The following is a 21,095-nucleotide window of genomic DNA, read 5'->3' on the forward strand; positions in this document are numbered from 1 at the left end:
GTTGTACTTTAAAATCTTGAATTAATGATATCTGCATACATTCATGTTGGTTCTGTTCTGTTTACCCTAAGGGGGGTTATTGCTGCTCTTATCCATGCTAGGCTGCTGGGAGCCCAGAACGGAACCATACCGCCAATCCTAACTATATGCTAATTGTCAATCGTATTTGACGATAGTGGTCCTGACAGAATTACAAAACTTCTTACAAAAACATTAAAAAAGTCTTACCGACCCCAAACAATTCAATTTGGTACTCTATCTATTTTAAAATCTATCAGCTGATTAGAATTTTTTATTTTTTTTGGTTTCTATAACTTTCTACTAATTTCATTATTGGTTTCCCCCTTTGTGGCAGTCGTATTAATAAATGCATTTTTTTTTTGCAGTGTAATTGGGTTGCGAGAAAGACGTTTTTATTTGCAGGTAGTTTTCTGTTTTCCTTTCTCTCAGTGTGGGAATGTGGTAAGTAACTGTGTCTCATGTATATTGACTGTCATGGGTCTGACCTGTTTAGAGAGTTTCACACTGGGTTGAGAAGTCTTTGAGCAGAAGGTCACACAGCCAGTGACTCTCCCCACCTCCATCTCTGGGCTTGCGTCCACAAAGCCTTTTGTAGAGGCGACAAGGTCTTTTTTTTTTTATAGATGCTCTAGTCTAGTCTTAGACCTGAAACAAGCCACTTCGCCTGACAATAAATGTCACTGTGACCAAACTCTCGGCTTACGCTGCATTATATTTAGACGTTAGTCATTCTCTCAGTGTTAACTCTAATATTCCAGGAAAGATTACTTATAACTACAGCTGGGAAATAGCATTATATCCTATTCACAGAATAATTTCTTAGTGAGCTATTGGATTTCACATTGTTATTGGAATGGAAATGCAAAGAAGTAAAGTGAAGCTGCAAATTGATTTTCATGGTTTAAACAGAGGGAAAAAGCATTAATGCATATATCTTTTATAATCTTGCAGCATCTGTTACTGTCCTCTTTTAAAAGCTCTATTTCTCCATGTAGATTAAAGATGATTACTGCGGTAGTGTTTAGATGGGCGGCTGGGCTCTTTTCCCATCTGCACTGGTGCTTTTTAATTTGAATCTCTGTTGTATATCAAAAGATCTTTTGAATGCTTCATTGATTTAATTGAAAAATACTTTGCTATGCAGAATTTAGAAATGCATGCACAACACAACACAGGCATTTTTACAAAAAAAAAAAGTGAGTTAAAGTTTGGAAGCAGCAAAATGGGTTAAATTACCAAAGTGAGATGAGCCTGAATAAATCCAGACCAAGTGTTTCCATGTGCAAAGGTGGTTGACAGCTCTGCTCATGAGTACCACCAGCCCGTGTCTGCTTTTGGCAAACTAACTCCCTAGGCTGGATTGGGTGACTTAATCAGGTTTGTCAGAGGCAGTACAGCGTGTAGGGGGTCTCTTTGCTCCTGGGGAGGGGTTTAGGTACCAAACACAAGGAAGGGCTAATTGGAACACAGCGCAACATGCATGCATCTCCAAGGAGACAGCTGGCTCCTCGACCACCAAGACGGGAACATCGCTTCTAGGTCAATTGTGTTTGTTTCTCTAATCAGGAGACTTTTGATTTAAGGTGAGATGGGAAGTTTGTGTGCTTATTTTTCACGGGCAAGTATATATGGACTATTTTTATGGTGCTTTTATTCATGACATTTTTGGAGGTTGACAGTATTGGTTGTAATTTGCTTTTGTTGCGAAAGAGCAGCATGAACATTCCTGCAAAACCTTCTTTTATGCTCCACAGAAGTCAGGTTTAAACCAATATGAGGGTGAGGAAATGATGCCTGAAGTTTCATCTTTAAAGTGTATTATTCTTTTACCAAACACTTTTGACAATCAAACAATTTGGCCAAAAGTAAATGTGCCGAAGTCATTGACAGAAATGGTGGCGTTTAATTGGCTTTTCGCCGATGGCACATTTTAACCCTGTCAGTGTCTACTTTGTGCAAGCATCTTGGATAAGCCAGAAGAGGTAAACATGTCAGCTGTGTGGACACTAGGACTGCATCTGAAATCGCATACTTCCCTACTATATAGTAGGCGAAAAACAGTATGTGACAAAAGAAGCATGTCCAAAGTACCCAGATGACCTACTACTTCCGGGGAGATTCTGAAGTGTGAATACGAAGGACACTTTACTATCCCATAAGGCCACTGGAAAGGATTTGTGAATGGCAGTGATGCGACGTAATTGGCGCTGGTAGGTCACATGATAATGACAACATGGCGCATGTAGTACTTCCAGATTACATTCATACTACGGTACACACATTCATACTATATAGAACATACTTTTTAGAGGTAGTGAAGTTAATTAATTATTAAAAATAAGTACCTACTAAAGAAAGTATGCGATTTTTGGATGCAGCCTAGGGCTGGGTTGACAATATAATTTCTTGTTTTTAATTGGTATTCATTTTGATGAAGCAAGATCTTTTAGTCGAATTTGTTTTCGGTTGATGCATGAACAACTTCTCCAAACACTACTTGTAGCATGCCTGCCACCCAATAATCACATTAAGCTTTGTATTTTGTTCATTTTGATATGAAACAAAGTCTGCGCTTTCAAATTCTGTACATTGTTCAATTTTGTCGCTCTTTAATGTGGTCAGAGCCAGTCATTGTCCATAACTTGTTAGTTGGCTAGAAACAATGTCTCTAGAAAAGAGCATTTTGCTAAATATATGCAATATATTACATTTTCATTATTTAATTGGAGTAGGAACGTAATTATATAATTAAAAAGTTGATATAAAAACATATGTGCAAATTTAAATGCTTATATAGAACTCGTTTTCGGCTGAATGAAACTTTAATCTCAGTTTTGTTGCATCATACACTTTTAATAGGGAACATCTGAACACTTTGCACATTGTATTGAAAGTGGAGCTGCCATTCATTTATCACAGTAAAGGCCCCAAGAGGACACTGTTTAATTTTAGATGTGCTCATTTTCTGGAAAAATGTGTGGCTCTCTTTCTTCCTCCTCATTTGTCTCTCTCTCTCTCTCTCTCTCTAGCTGGTCTCAAAGACCCTGACCAATTTTACCAGTCAGTCTAAACAGCGATGGTTTGATGTACCCGACCACGCATGAATCTAGGCCAGACCCAGCATTTTTCATTGACCAGCTCTCCACTGATCTCTATTCATAGCTTGAGGGAACCCAGTGCCACTTCAACAGCTGTGAGAGCAGGGCCGGCCGGCCCTTAGGAGCCCACAATGGGTGGAACCGACATATGCTCCTTCTCGTTCACTAACGTGAGCCAATTTAGCCATCCTGAAGCTTTAATGGGAAACGAGATGTTAAGCAGTTCTTGAGTTTGCCACCCAGCTGCTGCTATTGCATCAGAAACAACAGAGCATGCTCCTTGAAATATGGTGAGAGGATGAGCAGATACGGGAAGTGAGAGTAGCCGGCCCATGCTGTAATCAGCAGCCTTTGTGCTCGTTTCCTTTTTTAATCCTTTAAAATGTGCCATTGTGATAATTAGCACACTGATCATTAGAGCTATTTGTGAGTTGCACCAGGCATCAATTTCCGGGAATGTCATTCTGCCCATGCAGCCAGTCATAATCTGAGCATGTTATTTTTCCATTTGATGGGTTGTTTTTTTAATTTTGTTACCATGGCACTATGAGTCAGTGACGGTCGTGTCAACTTTGTTTATGTGGGCCGCACATGTATCACAGGGGGATCGTTTGAAAAGACAAAGAAATTTCACACAGAAGTGGATTGCTTTCATTACACATTATTTGTACTCGAGATGCAGAAGTGTTTATTGAATGCCCAGCCGAGTTATTTGATATTACTGATATTATTTTTAATATTTAATTTTTTTAAATATTTTATTATTTATTATTTTCTTTATATATTATTTTTATTTTATACTTTTTTTTTTTTTCTTTTTTTTTTTGGACCAGATTTCCACTTATTCTCATTACAGTTATGCAGGAAAAAAATATGTATTTATAAATCATGGTTTTAATCAGTATTCAAAAAATCAAGCTAGTTTTATTCTGATTTAAATGGGGAAAAATTTGTGTCAGGATGATTTTCATTACTGTATTAAAGGAATTTGTCTCAAATTCTTTATAACAATAATGAGAATTATGAATGGAAATTTGTCCCATGAAAGTCATTACTGTACAAAAACATCATAATAGTAGAAAAATAGGTTTCATTATCTTTACGTAAAGCATAATTTCTTTCATTTTCTTTTACAGATGTGCAATTGTATCATAAAAACTACTTCCTATCACCTAATGACCACACAGCTTTATTTTGACAGATTATTTGTCTTCTAAACGCATGCACCAAATCATCGCTTTATCTCAAGCAATCAGTGCGTCTCCATATTTCCTGTTATTGTCCGACGTTTTCAGATAAGCCGAGCCAGGAGCCGGTGTGGTCTGTTTCCTCCTCACGTCTTCAGTTGTGTTGCGTCTTTGAAATTTGCCGCCTTTTTGTGCAACTGTGGCCCAGCAGTTTCCTCTTCTCATGATGAACGCCTACTTCCTCCGTCTCTTTCACCTCTTTTTCTTTATCTCTCTGTCTTTCTCGCTGGTTAAGACAAAGTTTGTGTAAAGTCGTGCGATTAAACGCGGGCACAGTCTTTATTTTGAAGTCTTTTGTTTAATGATGCATCTCTGTGCGAAGACAGCATACTGTACTGCTGAAGAATAATCGGCTTAAAGAGCTGGAAACATTGACTTGTTCGACCAGCTTCTAGTTGCGGGGGTTTCCGGGTAAGTTTCTTTATGCTTTTGGATGAATCCGGGCCGCTTAGGGTGTGGCTTTGGCTACTGGGGTCAGCTCTGCGACCCCTAATATATCACTACAGGTCTATCTGTGAACCAGGCTGCATTTTTCTTTTTGAAAATCTAAATGCAGTGTTGAAACTTTTCATTTGGTCTGTTTGCTTCTTTGAGGTGTCTCCATCCTGCAGACAAGGCAATCGGCCGGCTTAGACGTTCAGAATGTGCTTTTAAATTACATTTAAATTTAATTTGAGATGTTTTTGACCTGTTGAGTGACATTATCCACACTGTACTGTGCTGTGTATACTAAATGCATTCATATTTTTAGTACAAACATATCTATTTTTTTTTTTTTTGTGGGTGAATGTTTGTATTAACATTCTAACTTTAATCATTACAGTTTCTCTAGGGTAATTTTCTACTAGGAAGTGTAGTTTCCTCAGGTACTAGTGAGATGCAAATGCGAGGAGTTGGAGATGTGGAAACTGTTGCTTAGCTGTGACAGGATATCCTGGTTACCGAATGAGACCTAGAGGACCTGTTAGAGGACTTGTTTTTCACACTATAGACGCCTGCTGCGGCTAAAACTGAAAGAAAAGAGCACAGAATCTGTCGACACTGAAACTAAATATTTCTCTTTTTAACGGATCATTGTTAGTATTTAGGAGAGGAAGCGGTTAGTTTGTGTAAAGTGTTTGATTGTAACGTAAAATGCCTGTTTTATGTCAAAACATCATTCTTGGCTGATGTTCATCTCTCAGTGTTTCCCAAACAGAGATTATACTATGAAAAAAGTACCTTTGTACTACTATATTGTTTTAGACATTGAATTATGGTTTTGGGCATGATTATGGTAATCATTCAACTATGGTATCAAAGTATCATTATATTACCATGTAATACCATCACTGTAGTATTTTTGTAAGGGTATTGGAAAAAAATTAAACCATAAACACTTCAAAGTTTACTTGTCTTAAATTGTACAAATCCCTCTCTAAGGCATCATTTAGACAGGCAGCAAAAACAACTCACATTTTCTTTAAAAAAATATAATTTTAGATTTACTTGAATACTTTTAGTATGAAAAAAATAAGAAATCCAGTGATTACAAATACATGTGAATTCTGAATTAGTATTCATTCATTCATTCATTCATTCATTCATTGTTTATTAATATGTATTGTTGTTGTTGTCATTAATATAATATAAAAAATAATTATTTATTCATTCATTTATTATTATTATTATTATTATTATTATAATTCTCACTACTACTACTACTACTACTACTACTACTACTACCAACAATAACAATAACAATAATAATAAATATTATTATTATTATTATTATTATTATATTAATAATATAGCCTGATTCTTTATTTGATTTAATCTTATTTTGTATCTCAAGTCTGAATGGTCAGACCTGAGTAGTTTTGGTCTTTCAGGATATGACACGCATGTAACACAATGAGTGCAGTGTTGTCTGAAGCTGTGTCTGAATACACTCATTTTCACTCACACTTTCCTCATTTGAATAGTGAACGAGTCAGTGGTTTCGCACAATACATGTCTGAATGTGTAAAATGCCCGTTGCGTATGTTCGTCATACTCTTGTGAGTTCAGCGCTGAGGGGAAGTGTCATGTTAGACGTGAGCAGAGTTCAAGTCTGCGATTTCCCATTTTCTCCGTCCACACTGACATCTCCACTCAGAACGTCTCTTGGCACCATGCTGATATTTACATCATTACTATAGCAACCAATGGAAATACACCAGATATTAACTATGTATGTGTCTCAAAACGGGACGTGTCTTAGACTGGACCCACAGTTTTGTCTCTTCAGTCTCCACAAAGGTTTTGTAGCAACATGGCACAGGTCAGACCTGCAGGGTAGAAATGAGAGCCGACTGGCTCAGTGAGAGCGAGCGAACGTGAGTAGCAATAACTCAGTAGCTGTCTCGCGTGTCTTTGTTTCTCAGCACAGATAAAGCTCGCTGCTCCTTTGTAGCCCCTGACGGTGTGGGCCCTCTGTGCTCTGGGACCCTTTGTAGAGGTGTCAGATGAATCACTGGAGGGCTCTTTTGAAATCTATACAGGACGTGGGCAATCCAGGGAAGGGAAACCTGGTGAAAGTGTGACCTTCTGAGCAGTCTTTCACTTTCTTCTCGCAACTGACAGACTGCAGCTGTTCAGATTGGTAATGTTGTTCTCTCTGCAGGAGTCAGGTCTTAACATTTAAACAGCACTGGGCATGTCACACTGACAACCACATGCTGTACCGTCCATGATACTCGGCATCTAATAAAGGTAGTCTTTGTTTGACCTCAATGATGAACTGGCTGTTTTAGTTGGATCATGTACTAGTGTTTTCCTTTGGGTCATGTGTTACATTACTGATCATTTTACAGTTCAGTTAGGTCTTTACATAATGTCTGAGTACTACTAATGAAACATCATGTCGGCTGCTTGGTTTGTAATTATGCTTTTAGAGTGGCCTGCAATTACTGCACTTGTTATTGCTATAATTTCTCTAAGGCCCTGTTTCCACCTGATAGTCGAAAACGCGTTCACCCGGATTGCTTTCGTAGTGTAGACGTAGACGCTCATGTGGTGGAATGCGTTTGACAGCCACAAAGACCATCTTCTGACTTGTTGCCATGGTTTGTCCAAAAACATGGTATTCCAAACGCATCCAAAATCATGGTATTGCCATGTTCCATGGTATTATCTTGAATTTAGGATATGTACCATTTCCTAAAACATTGTATTGCCATGGTTCCTGTCCTAAAACAACATGGTATTAGCCTGGTTCTACCAGACTCTCGTACATTTCATTTGTACAGAGAGTCTGGCCTCTCTCCATTGACAAGCGTTAACTTCCTTGTAGGCGGGTACTCTGTTGAAGTTTAAAACTATTGGATCTGCCCAGAGTCACTCTGGATCTGCCATAACCAATCGCTAACCTTTGGTCGTGACGTAACCCTACAACTCAAACTAGCCCACGACCTCAACGTCATCGTTCTCAGCCACTCCCTCTGTTCGCTGATTGGACCGCCAAAAAAATTATCGGAGAAAACCAAAGAATACACCACAATCCCAGATGTAGTACTGAAGGGAAATAAAATTGAGCGGAAGTACGCAGGAGGGCGGAGCCAGGCTAACATGGTATTACCATGGCACATGTCCTAAAAACAGAAATACCATGGTACATGTCCTATTCCTAAAGCATGGTATTGCCATGGTATGTGGGAATTGCCATGTTCAAAAACATGTTATTGTCATGGTACATCCTTGAAACATGGTATTGTAGTGGCATGTGTCCTAAACATGGTATTGCCATGGTACTTGTCCTAAAACATGATAATAACATAGTTACTGCCATTGAATATGTGGGTCCTTCCATGTCAACTTAACCAGAGCTGTACATACATAATACATAAATGAAGAAAGCCAAAATATGCCAGCTGATTATTTAAAAAAAAAAAGATGAATGTCTGAATAAGTAACATTGAAACCAGAAATGTATCTTGTTTCCCTCTATTAAAACAATTGCATAGAAAATACCTGCCCAAAATGTTCTCTTTGCAAGTTTTTTTCAGCAATTGTAATTTTGCCCCCCACTGTAAAAAAATGTTGATAACATTATATTATTATGATATTTATCCAAGAATTCAATATTTTCGCTTTCATCACTGTTTTTGTTTGTATTTCTGTAGATGTTTTTTATTTTATTTATTTATAAAAAAAAAAAAAAAAAATTAGCTGCAGAAGTTTTTGAAATTTACTTTATTTGACACCATGTCCAAAATCATTATGTTGCATGTCTAGAAAAATCTGTTATTTTAATGTGCAGTGTGAGAAAGACCATCTAGTGTAAAGTGTTCCTCAACTTCACGTTTACCCACAGTGAAGGTTGGAAGTTTCACGGAAACTGTTGATTGATTAATTCGGCGGGTTTTCCAGAAGGTCCCCCCCCCCCATCAGAGCGACAGAGACATCTCTAGGCCTGCCTGTTTGTCTGACGGGTCTATTAAGCCCTCTGAAGAAATCAAATCCCTTCTGTCAGTCTGTTTTCTTCACGGTTTCTTTCATCGGCATTATTGTGTAGGTTTAAGAAACCATGTCGATCAAAAATGTAAATTTGTTTCGCATCTATTGGGCTTTTGTTTTGTAGAACTTTTTGATAGACAAGAAATGTGAATGTTTTTAGCCTTACATGGCTGTTGCTTGTGTCCCACTGGCTTTGTGGTTGTATCCACATATCCAGCATTTCATGCTTTACTGTTATGTCAACATACAGTGTGGGATTAAACCGCTTGTACTTGAATGTTGTAATAATATCTGCATGTGTTCTATTCTCTTGTAGTGAAACCCAGCGAAAAAAAGTAAAAAAAAGAAAGAAATACTTATATTTATTCTTAAAGCACTTTTATTACCCTATTTGTGTTTAAGATGCTCAACTCACACTTTAAGGAATATTATCATTCATTCTTTCATTCTCATCTGTGTTTTTTCCCACTGTGAAACACAAAAGAATATATACTTATGCTAAGCAAACCAGGACTAAATGCATAATTTTCTTTATATAATCGCTGTCTAGCAATTAAAATGGTTATGTTAATCGAATTATTTTCAAATTAATCACACATCAAATTTTAAAGTCATTATTGTGTTAAATGAGACGAGCATTAAAAAGACATTACAAAAAGAGAAGCTTTTGAGAGAAAAAATAGTTTGAGTTTGTTTGATTCAACATCAAATTTACATAATTTACACACAAACTTTTATAGGTTATACTGGGCATGATTGTGTTCTTCAAAATATCTTCTTTGTTCTGCAAAAGAAAGAAAGTCATACAGGTTTGAAACAACATGAATAAACTCTAAATAAGATACTAAAACTGCCAGTAGGTGGCAGTAAATGTCTAAATGCATAAGTTATCGAGTCATTCGATTCGTTCAAACGGCATCGATTCATTCAGGAATTATGTAAATAGGTGTGTTCGACTTGAAGTGGCGCTGCGCAGACCGATCGGCGAATGACATCAAAGTATGATGAGAGCAATTAGAGAACAGTCTGCTTTCGAGATGATTCTCGCGGTACTTCAGACCACTAAATAGTACTTCTAAGCGATGTAGTTCCTTATGATGAGAGGAACCAGGTATGCTTAAGTATTCTGTTCTTTTTATGGTCGCATCTTGTGACCTCATGTCCTGTTTTTGGTTCGTTTAGATGTCTTTGGTCCGCGTTACGTTCATATTTCAGTCGAACTGCATTAGAGTTTGTTTGGAAGCAAAAAGGTGGGTCTCAGTCCGCTTGTTTGGTGCGCACCATGGTTCAGGTGGCAACATTTACACTTGTTAAAATAAACCGCACTAACAGAGCAATCACACCAGCATTCGTTGTAATCTAACCAAATCTGCAAAGTGTGAACATACCCTATTCAATTTTAGTATGCATTGTGGCGTGTTCGCACTTCGCAGTGTGATGCAGACTCCGCTGCCAGTGGAAAATAAAGAGTAGTTTGTGCTCTTGTGTACAAAAGTTGCCTAGACTCTAGATCAGGGGTGTCAAACTCAGTTCCTGGAGGGCCACAACCCTGCAGAGTTTAGCTTCAACCCTAATTAAACACACCTGATCCAGCTAATCAAGGTCTTCAGGATTACTAGAAACTTCCAGGCAGGTGTTTTTGGAGCTGGTTGGAGCTAAACTCTGCAGGACAGTGGGCCTCCAGGAACTGAGTTTGACACCCCTGCTCTAGATTAAATGTAGCTTCTGTTTCTCTCAATTTATGTTTACAGTATCTCAAATCATATAAGAGCAATGGATTAAAAATTAAACTCAGTTTCAAACTGGAGTGCAGCTAGTCTGTCCATTTGAACAACAGCTGAGAGCTTTACATAAAACCTGGTTATGAGATTTATTGACTTCTGTCAAACGAAATCATGCCATCTGTAATGGGGAAACTTCTTACAAGGAATGAAACATTTCCAAGCGAACCACCCTGGAAAGATGCAACTTCTGACGGAACAGCTGCCATAGCAACAGAGCCTGGGTAGTGTCTGTGGAGATTATTATGGGATGAGTCATGGCAGAGTGACATGGCAGCTTGTTTGAATGGGTTGAATGAATGCTTGTTTCACAGGCTGCGTGTGTTCTTGTTTTCTCTCCAAGAATCATCCCCATGCATTATGGAACGGGGGATTAAAAATGTAACTGGGTTTATCCACAAGGACCAAAGATGATCCGCACTGTCCCGAGTGTCAGGAGCGCTAAATAATTTACAAATTGCTTTTGTGTGGATGGATGTCACTTTCTCTTTATCGACTCGCCTAACCTTTTCTTTACTGTTTTATTGTGCTTCTACTGCATCTTTTATGAGACTTCAGACAATTATTTATCTTTAAATGCTTATTTAGTACATTTTTCAGGCCAGATACTTAAAGAAAATTGAGCTAGAATTAACTTATAGTTCGACTACCAGTTATAAAGAAGTATAATGTGTTTGTTAATGTGCTTTAGAGAGAGAGATTTGCTTTTCACTCACTCACACTGATACTCTGTATTTCTGTCTGAAAATGGGCTGAAAGAAAATAGTCCAGTCACTTCGGCCAATAGTCTATATCATGTTAAACAACATGTCTCTTGCTCTTTTGAAATAAAGAGTTCAGTATATTCTAATCACAAGACAAAGCTCCCCTCAGCAATCCACCGAGACCAGAGAAACTAAACTGCAAAAATGAGCCATTTGTCAACATGTCAAGTTGTCATCATTATGATGTTACAACCATGAGCACATTAATATATGACAGTCTTTGTTTACATCTATGAATCAGCATCTTGGCCCACTGAACAACAATGTTGACCTTTGAGGCAAGCCAATCATAACAGAAGTCTTAGTTACATACTAGAAGTCTTAAAGGTACAGTTGCAAAAATTAAATTTTGTTTAATTCTAAGAGTCAGAGATATTGTGTTATGGTTAATTTTTTAAATTTTACATAAGAAGCTATTGAGTATGTTGTTGTTTGTTTGGATTGAAAACCACATTATGACCTACTATATATATATATATATATATATATTAGGGCTGAACGATATTCTGTTTTAACATCGACATCGCGATGTGCGAATGAGCGATAGTCACATCGCCGGAACATGCGATGTGAAGGGTAACGTTAGTAGTGCCCATAGTGTATTAAGAGAACGGTAGCACCAGGGTAGCACACAGTAAACACTAGTTTGTTGTATGGCTTTTTGCTGGGGTGACATACGCGTTCTGCGTGCCTGCACAGTGATTGGTTCGCTGTGCCGCAGCTCACCGCGCTCACCGCTCACAGCCAACATTCAAAAATGCGCGACGAAGAGAATCCGCCGCAAAAAAAGTCAAAATCAGCTATTTGGGACTAGCCTATTTCGTCTACAAAAAGGAGGATGTTGACCAAAAAGAGGTAGGCTACTTTGCTGGAGTGTTATACAGTTGTGGATGGTTGTCTTTTTTAAAAATTCGTTTATGTGTTTGCATTTATGAGGAAAAAACAATGTTACATGACATTACGGACGCGACCGTTATAAAAGCGGCACTAAAAGACTGCTTTAAACTTTCACAGAGACCTCAAACAGAAAGCACAAAGCCTTTCTTTAAAACAAATTTCGTTTTGTATTAATTGTATCTTAATTTTAATCAGTATTTCACTATCCAATTTCCTGGATTTAATAAATACAAATTAAATATAGCAGCCAGCGCCTGAACTCGAGATTAAGCTATGATCCATGAACCGAAACTCAGCATAAAAGGTAGCCTCACACACCAAAAAGAAAAAAAGAAATATATTTATTATCTACAGAAATCTCTACTTTTAAACAGAACCATTGAAAAAATATATAGCTATATTTAATCTGTATGAAAAGTACATTTCTCCCGATCACTGCTGCGAAGATCGCGAGTCAGTATTGTCAACTTCATCTTTACAGAAAACACTTGTTTATTAATAAACAATTAAAATGTCTCATTGTAATATTTAACATATTATTAATCATTACTTTTGCTGGGTCTAGGTGCCGTTTACATGAACGCGTCACTGAATCCGCACAGAAAACATAATTTTTCAGGTCCTAGAACCCGAAGAACATTCTGAGAGAAATATGTTTCTGGAATGAAATATTAAGTGGCCTTTTTGTTACTTGTAATGAAGCTTGCTTATTAGTGAAATTATTAATAACATGGAATGGTAATTATTGACTTTAGCCTGGATTGATGGCTCGCAATATCGCGATATATATCGTTGGGAAAAAAATATCGCAATGTAATTTTTTTTCCAATATCGTGCAGCCTTATATATATATATAATTAGTACTTTACTACAAGACTATAACCATGACAAAGCAAACTTTAGTAGTGGATAAATTTAGCTTGTAGATGTGTCAATTGTTCACGCTAAAACCACCAGGGTTTATTGAGATGAGTAGGTGCTATATATATTATCTGATGTCAGTTGATCTCCATTGTTTTAGTTTAAAAGCAAAGTTCAGACCTAATATAATAAAAGTGTTTAAAAGACACAAGTATGTAGATCGTACTGCAGCAAATTGCAATTAAAATGTCAAGTATCAGACGTCACAAAGGAACAATGTTCTTGTTCAGAGTGGATCTCTCACACGGCACCAGCCAAAGCTTTGCATTCCTGAAATTCATTTTCAAGGTTTTCCGGAAGAATTCCTCAGTGTCAGCTTTTGCGCAGTAGCAGCAAGTTATCTAGTGACAGAAAGAGCTCTCTGATCTGACCACGAGGTCAAACATGCTTTTTAGCCAAATATATGGAAGTCTGTTGAGTTGCTGTAACAGATAAGGTGGATGTTAAAAGATCATATATAATATTTATGACTATAAATGGTCATTAAATTAATTGCACAGCAGAAATGTATTTAAGTGATAATTAAACTTTCACACTATTAATATAATTTTAAATAATATAGTTATAAAAAATGTATTTCCATATTTGTATATGGAGTATAATCAGGAGAATGTTATATAATTCTTTACAATAAATGTGTGCTGTCTTATTCTTAAGCGATCTTGAGTGTTGTATAGAATACAATTTGTCACAAAGCTGCAATCATTGGCTTTGTTAAAAGACAGCTGGAGCCAAACCTAAAACATGGCTTCACACTTTTATATGGGCTTTTAAATATTTTAAATACACCAATACATTTCAGCAGCTCAACTGGTAGAGCATGGAACTGTCAATGCCATTATATATCTATATTGATAAAATGTATGATTTGCATGCAGTTTGTATAAAATAATGCTGGTATTGTTACGTATTGTATGGTATTTTTAGACGCATTACCAAAGTACTGGTACTTTTGACATCCCTTGTTGTACTAATCAGTTTTCTGAAAAAGAGATGTGTTCGATACATTGGTATGAGTAGTATGACCCTATGTCTCCCTCTACAGGCTTGGATGACAGCCAGGCATCAGTGAGCGGCCACATCCTCCATCAGCGCAGCCATGCCTCCCCCAGCAGACATCGTGAAGGTGGCCATCGAGTGGCCGGGGGCCTTCCCCAAACTTATGGAGATTGACCAGGTCAGTTCCTATAGCTGACTATATCTCCTTGTATATGCATGCTTGTATATCTTACAGAAGTGCATGCTTGTTTTGTTTTTTTACCATTGTAAAAAAGGTAAATTCTGTCAATATTTAACCCGCTTCATGTCGTTCTAAACCTGTTTCTTTCCATACAATGACATTTCATGACCACGGCTGTTGATATCAGAAAACAAAACACCAATAAGGGATAACCAGTCCTCAGTAATTGTTTGCTCCAGACACAGAAGAATAAGTCGTAGGGGTTTGGAACAACATTGTGAATAAATAAAGATTTTCACTGAACTATTCCTTTAACATGTGAGCGAAAATGCCCTGCAGTGCATGTGTGTGTGAATGAATGATGAAGAACATGTGCTATAAAAACTATTGAGACTAACCTTGGATAAATCCCCCTAAAGTTCTTTATTAATCATTCATCTTTATTCTGCAATTCTTTATTCATTCTTTGTTGCTTTTTTGTTTTCCCGACTTGACTCAACCAAATGTTTGCTCAAAAGTTGTAGAAACTGATGTGAATGCAGCAGTTTTATTGGGAATGAAGAATGTTTATTAACTGTAAAGAAATAAGGTAGAATATCATTTCTAAGAATTTTTTTCTTGTTTTGTTTTGTCTGCTGCAGAAAAAGCCTCTCTCAGCCATCATTAAAGAAGTGTGTGATGGGTAAGTAACAAACCAATTTTTTGTGCATTCATACCAAAGTTTGTGCAAACTTGACATTGAAATGGACAATTCACGTGATTCGTGCAAATCCGAGGGGAATGTATATCTGAAGGGAACTGTTTCGAAGGCATTTTCTTTTCATCTTACCTTTGTATGATGCCTAATAGATCTTATTCAGAGCAGTGCCATAACAGGTATGAAAGGGAGGTTGTGAGGGATAGACTTATTTTGTTTTCAATGGCATCCGCTGTATAAAGCTCCTAGATTACTTTGGCTTCTGAAATTTTTTGCAGTGTTTCGTTAGCAGAACAATCCAAAAACACATTAAATAACAGTACAACCCACTGAAGAGATGTATCTATCCCTCACAGCCTCGCTTTCATTCCCGTTAAAAATCAAAGATTTCTTAGCGCTGCTATGATTATGGTCTATAAAGTAGTGTTCGATATCACTTCGCCAAATGATTTCAGTTATTTCAAAGGTCCCACAGCAAAAGAACCAAAACCCACAACGACACTGACCAAGCAAATAAACATAGTAATCAACAGGATAAAAACGTCAAATTATTTCCAAATATTAGGGTTTTTTTTATGTACGGAAAGCACATACTCTCTTTCTCTCGCTCTCTCCCACTCAAACGCACACGCATGCAGTACGGACACACACTCTCATAGAAACGTGTTGTCAGCATTGCTTTGACAATTTTATCAGTAAGAGTTAGCAACTTAAAAGCTACATGACATTTCTCACTAAGGTAATGACAACGCTGTTCTTGAAGCAGATAACATACAGTTTCGCAATAAGTAGAGACAACTAATTTGACCTTTGAGAGGCGCACAGACTCAGGTAATTACTCTTGCGCTTAATCTCTCTCTCTCTCTCTCTCTCTCTCTCTCTCTCTCTCTCTCTCTCTCTCTCTCTCTCTCTCTCTCTCTGTGTCTCTCTCTCTCTCTCTCTCTGTGTCTCTCTCTCTCTCTCTCTCTCTCTCTCTCTCTCTCTCTCTCTCTCTTCTCTCACTCTCTCTCTCTGTCTCTGTCTCTGTCTCTCTCTCTCTCTGTGTCTCTGTCTCTGTCTCTCTCCCTCCCTCTCCAATAACTGCATTAATAACTGCAGTCTGCTATCTATCAGTGGCTTAAGTCTCCATTACTAGCTCTAAAATTACGTTTTGGAATCAGCAACAGAGGCTTGGGATTAGATGCGTAAGAAGTTAGTCCTACACACAAGAGCGTTTAAGGACACAAACCGGACAAACATCTTGAAATACATCATCTAAACAATGCTTTGAGGTGTGGCAACCATAGTACAAACGGAATAATAGACTCCGGGTCATTGGATTATTGAAACATTACGCACACCCGAGGTGTAACGGCATTACCTCCTAGAGCGTGCATTATTTTTCAAATAATTCAATGGCCCAGAGTCAATTATTCCTCAAGTTTCCACTGTTATTTCCAAGAAATCCTTCTTTTTTTTTTTTTTTTTTTTTTGCCTGTCAAGAGTTTGCATTATGCTGATATTGTTTTTGTTACACAGCAACAAACATCACTGTATAGCAATCTCAGATGTTTTTCTGAATCTTCTCTGACTAGATGGAACTTGCCAAACCCTGAAACCTATTCCCTGCAGAATGCTGACTCGACCAACTTCTACATCACCGAAAAGGTTCATTGCAAAATCACGAAAAGAAGCTGTGTTGCTAAGCTCATTCGTTTAAAAAAGAATTATTATAACAATGCCTCTTCTCCTCTTATTTTTCTTTTTCTTTTTAAACCCAGAATCGCAACAACATCAAAAACGGCTCCATTCTGCGGCTTACTACGTCTGCTGTAAGTAGCACATTTGAGTTTACTGATGCCAGAAATACATACTGTATATAAAGGCTACATCAGCAGGAGGAACCTGCCTTTATCCTTTGAAGCCCTGTCCCATCCAGCTGGGGCCTGTAATCCTTCAGATGTGAGGGGTGAAAGGTTATATCACCAAAGCTTCCAAAGTGTCAGGCAGCAGCTGAGAAACAGTCTTGCATGACCTGTCAATGCGTAAATGTGCCCAGCTGTCATTATTTTCACTTCTTTTCTCTCTGCCGGATACAGAAAATGTTGGGATTGGCTCTTTGTTATAGAAAATAAATTGTCGTTTTGGAAACACATTATATTAGAATAGATCTTTCATTCAGAAACTGCTTTTTTATGACCTATCTGAATTTGCAGCTTGGGGATGATGGTATTTAAAGCTGATGTCTGTGACATTTGAAACCGTCCCCTCCAGCATAATGACAGCAAGGGCTGTTTCTCTTCCTGTGATGTTTTGCACCAGCCACCATTGATATTTAACAGTCATCAGTCCTCTGTGTGGCTTCGATAGGTTTCATAGAAGAAAGCAACAGTGTTCATGATTAAGCATATTATGATGCTGTGTTCAGTTACATTGGTGCTATCACAGTGTTTTGTTTTTTAAGATGATCAAAGCATGCAAGTTTAGTTTGAAGGGAAGAAAGATGGAAACAATTGCCCCAAAAAGTTTTTGGACTGATTCCACACTTTAAAAAGATATGAATTTTATTGCATTAGATGCCAAAATATCAAAAAGATTGATCTGAAAACATATCAGGATATCTAGATATTCCACTTACATCAGAGGTGGCTTAAATCGAATTTTTGTTACTGAATATTTACTGAATTTTAAAATCTGTGTCAGATCATTCAAACAATTTGTCATCATTTTGACAAAAACATTAGCATTTTGCTTAGTTTAGAAACACTTCCATAGTAAAGGATGTTAATAAGGTATAGGAATGAAAATGAAATAAAATAAAGCATCCTCGCGAGATTAGACATGGGAATATTGTTCATTAAATGGAGTGAACAGATCTGATAAAAAGAAAGCATGTTAGAAAATGTATAACCAAATCTATCAAAGAGATTGATAATAGTTATTTGTTGAGTGTTGAAACCATATAAAAAAAAATTCGTTACTTGAAATAAAATTAACTTTAACTGAAAACAAAAAAAACACTTAAACTTATTTTATTTCAGCTAGTTCAACATTTCTAGGCAACATTTCTCCTTTCTATTTGATTTACTAAAATAACAAACAAAAAATGAAATAAAAAAAAAACTATATAGGCATATACATTTTTTTTTACAAAACAAAATTACTGAAACATTAACTAAAATTGAAAAGAAAACATAAAATTTAAGAATAAAAACGAATTAAAATTATTAATAAAAACTATGATAGTATCACAATTATACTTAAATAACTCTGGTTCTCAAATGCAGTGATATTCATAGATTTTTTTTAAAGTTTGTCTTAGATATCCAAATTCTTTTTAGGGCCACGACAAATGCGGAAATGTATACTAACTAAACTAGTTTTTAATTTATTTGATTATAATTTGCAGAATATTTTATAATTAGTAATCGTCGATATTGAACACACACTGACACGCTAAATACTGTTGAATGAGGCAATCATTGTTGATTCAGCGAGACGGTGATTTAGAGAAGTGTAGTCTCGAGTTGTGTGACTGAAAGGCCTGACCTCCTCATGAGGATCAGTCACCCTCTCACTAACACGCCTCTTCTGTGGCCATGGTAACAGGCCCAGATGGCCCAGCAGCTGCACGAGCGCATCCAGTCGTCCAGCATGGACATGAAGCTGGATGCTCTGAAGGATCTGGCCAACTCTTCACGAGACATCACCTTTGCTCAGGAGTTCATCAACCTTGACGGCATCTCGCTGCTCACACAGATGGTGGAGAGCGGCACAGAGTAAGTAACTGTGTTTGTTCCTCTGGCTGCCTTTCCTCCTGTCTCTCTGTTTTCATTACAGTGCTCTTGATATCCACTCATTGGTTTGTTGCCTTAGCAGGGCTTAAGCAAATTAAAACCCGAATAAAGACTTGGCCAGTGACTTGCACTGTACGATGTGATGAGATTCTGAGATGTTGTTCAATAGGAGTCTTCAGATCTAGCCTGGCTAACGTCAGACCTCTTCTCATTGAGACGTGGTCTGGGAACCACAAGTTCATTTTCTCGTATTCGAGGCGTGGTTTACGAATGCCCAGAGCCGTTTATTGGGCGCTACGAATGTCTATCAAATGCGCCTGTACGTAGCTCATAGCCAATCGTTTCAGTTATACCAGATGACGTATGTAGAGCGACAGAAATTCGACGAGGAAGAAGACGAAATAAACTTGCGTTCTAAACTACTTAGAACACTATCTAAGGCTGCATCGAAAGGTAACTTCGCGTCTGATGCCATGTTGGATCCATAGATATAAACAAACTGCTTCGGTGCTTCGCATAGACATCGTCATCGTCTTGCTGCTCCCTCCCCTTTCTGTGATTGGTTCCCTTTTTGAGGGGAAAATCTGGTCCATGGTGTCCAGGCTGCCTAGCAGCGTGAATAAAGTCGCGCTGCGCGCAAGGCAGCATGGGGAAACCCAGGCTACTTCAAATCCCAATGAACTAAAATAAAAGTTTGGGGTCAGTAAGATGTTTTTTGTTAAAGTAAATAATAGTTTTATTCTGCAGGGATGCATTCAATTGATTAAAAGTGACAGAAATCTTTTTTAGTCAAGTCACCTTTGTGTAAATAGTACTTTATACAATACAGATCGCTTTACAGTGATAACAGGAAAATGATGGTGTTTAGCTGAAGTCAGTTTTGTAACATTATAAATGTTTTTACTATTTAAAATAAATGTTGTTTTGAACTCTCCATAAAATTGATCCTCATCCACAAAAATATTAAGCACTAAGCAGCAACCGATTTAACTTATGATAATGATAAGAAATTAGCAAATAGAAAATAGAAAACAGTTATTTTAAGTTGTAATAATATTTCACAATATTGCTGTTAGTATTTTCATAAATAAATGTAGCCTTGGTGAGCATAAGGGACTTATAAAAATAAATAAATAAAAACATACCGGCTCCAGACTTGTGAAAGCTAGTAGATTATTCTCAATGAGAACAAAAACACAATGATTTGGCATTGGTAATACACAGTGCCTTAAAACACAACACAGCGACTCACCTTCAAACATAACGCAACATGCCGTAAAACACAAAACTTGTAACCCAACGCAACAAAGTGTCCTCAATCACAACACAAATAACAATGTTCCCTCAAATACAAAACGTGCTTTTAATCACATTCCCTTAAAAACAAGTGTCTTTAAACAGAAAACAACTTGCTCTCTGACACAATACAACACTGAGGGCACGTTGTTGTCTTGTGTTTGCGGCCACAATGTTGTGTCTGAGAGGGTGTGGTGTTGTGTTTTCACACACTTTGTTGTGTTTGATGACTCTTTGAGAACAAATGTTGTGCCTGAGGACACTTTGTAGTATTTTGTTTGAATCTGTCCAATACAAACCAACTCAATCACATCAGAGATGCATCATCCAAACAAACTGAAGAATTTTTATATCACAGTGGTCTGTTAATAATAAATGAAGTGTATACATTTCACTCCCTCCTCCAGTCTCCTCTGCGATATAAAGCAGCCGTGTGACCTGACCATCTCAGTTGAAGGTTAAAGCGGAGCTAGACTATCTGCTGAGCTGGCACTTTTTCAACTCCTATACGGACGGTCCCATGAGGAGGCCGAGCTCTGCCAGCAGACACAAACTGCCTTAGGAGAGAGAGAAACATGGAGGGAGAAAACTGGGACTAGAGAAACACACTTAGAGGCAGAGTCAAGGAATAATAATGTACTAAAGAAAAACAAAGGCGGCTAGGAAGATACACTTTCAAGACAGCTAGAGGGAAGAAATTGTTTTAAAAAAGACACGCTTGTCTGTCAAACTGGATGTCTCCTCTACGGCTGGTCAACTTCACAGGCTTGTGCTTTTGTTTTCCGTTACATGCTAACCTAATTATGCCTGTCCTTGCTCCATTTGTTAAGGTCATACTATTCCAATGGCTGTTTTCATGTAGTTGTGGAAGAACATTTATCTGAATTGCCGATACATTAATTTTCTTGCATGAGCAAAAGTGATTTCCCTCTGGTGCTCGG

The 21,095-nt window shown here is 37.5% G+C and overlaps 1 protein-coding gene across 5 annotated transcripts in view; it reads left to right on the forward strand.

Moving 5' to 3' along the window:
- The window catches only part of elmo1 (engulfment and cell motility 1 (ced-12 homolog, C. elegans)), a 90,260-nt gene that overhangs the window by 23,317 nt on the left and 45,848 nt on the right, over positions 1-21,095 (forward strand). For 3 of the 5 annotated variants that reach the window (XM_084423278.1, XM_084423273.1, XM_084423275.1), the window contains exons 1-6: positions 4,522-4,777; positions 14,251-14,382; positions 15,027-15,067; positions 16,657-16,729; positions 16,843-16,893; positions 18,671-18,840. In XM_084423278.1, the coding sequence (XP_084279404.1) occupies positions 14,305-14,382; positions 15,027-15,067; positions 16,657-16,729; positions 16,843-16,893; positions 18,671-18,840 (413 nt within the window). In that variant the 5' untranslated portion in view covers positions 4,522-4,777; positions 14,251-14,304. Of the gene's footprint in view, positions 1-4,521; positions 4,778-14,250; positions 14,383-15,026; positions 15,068-16,656; positions 16,730-16,842; positions 16,894-18,670; positions 18,841-21,095 lie in introns of those variants that run through there. The other 2 variants (XM_084423274.1, XM_084423276.1) reach the window with 1 other exon arrangement.

The sequence above is a fragment of the Rutilus rutilus genome (assembly GCF_951802725.1).
Source record: "Rutilus rutilus genome assembly, chromosome: 11".
In the NCBI taxonomy this organism is placed as follows: Eukaryota; Metazoa; Chordata; class Actinopteri; order Cypriniformes; family Leuciscidae; genus Rutilus; species Rutilus rutilus.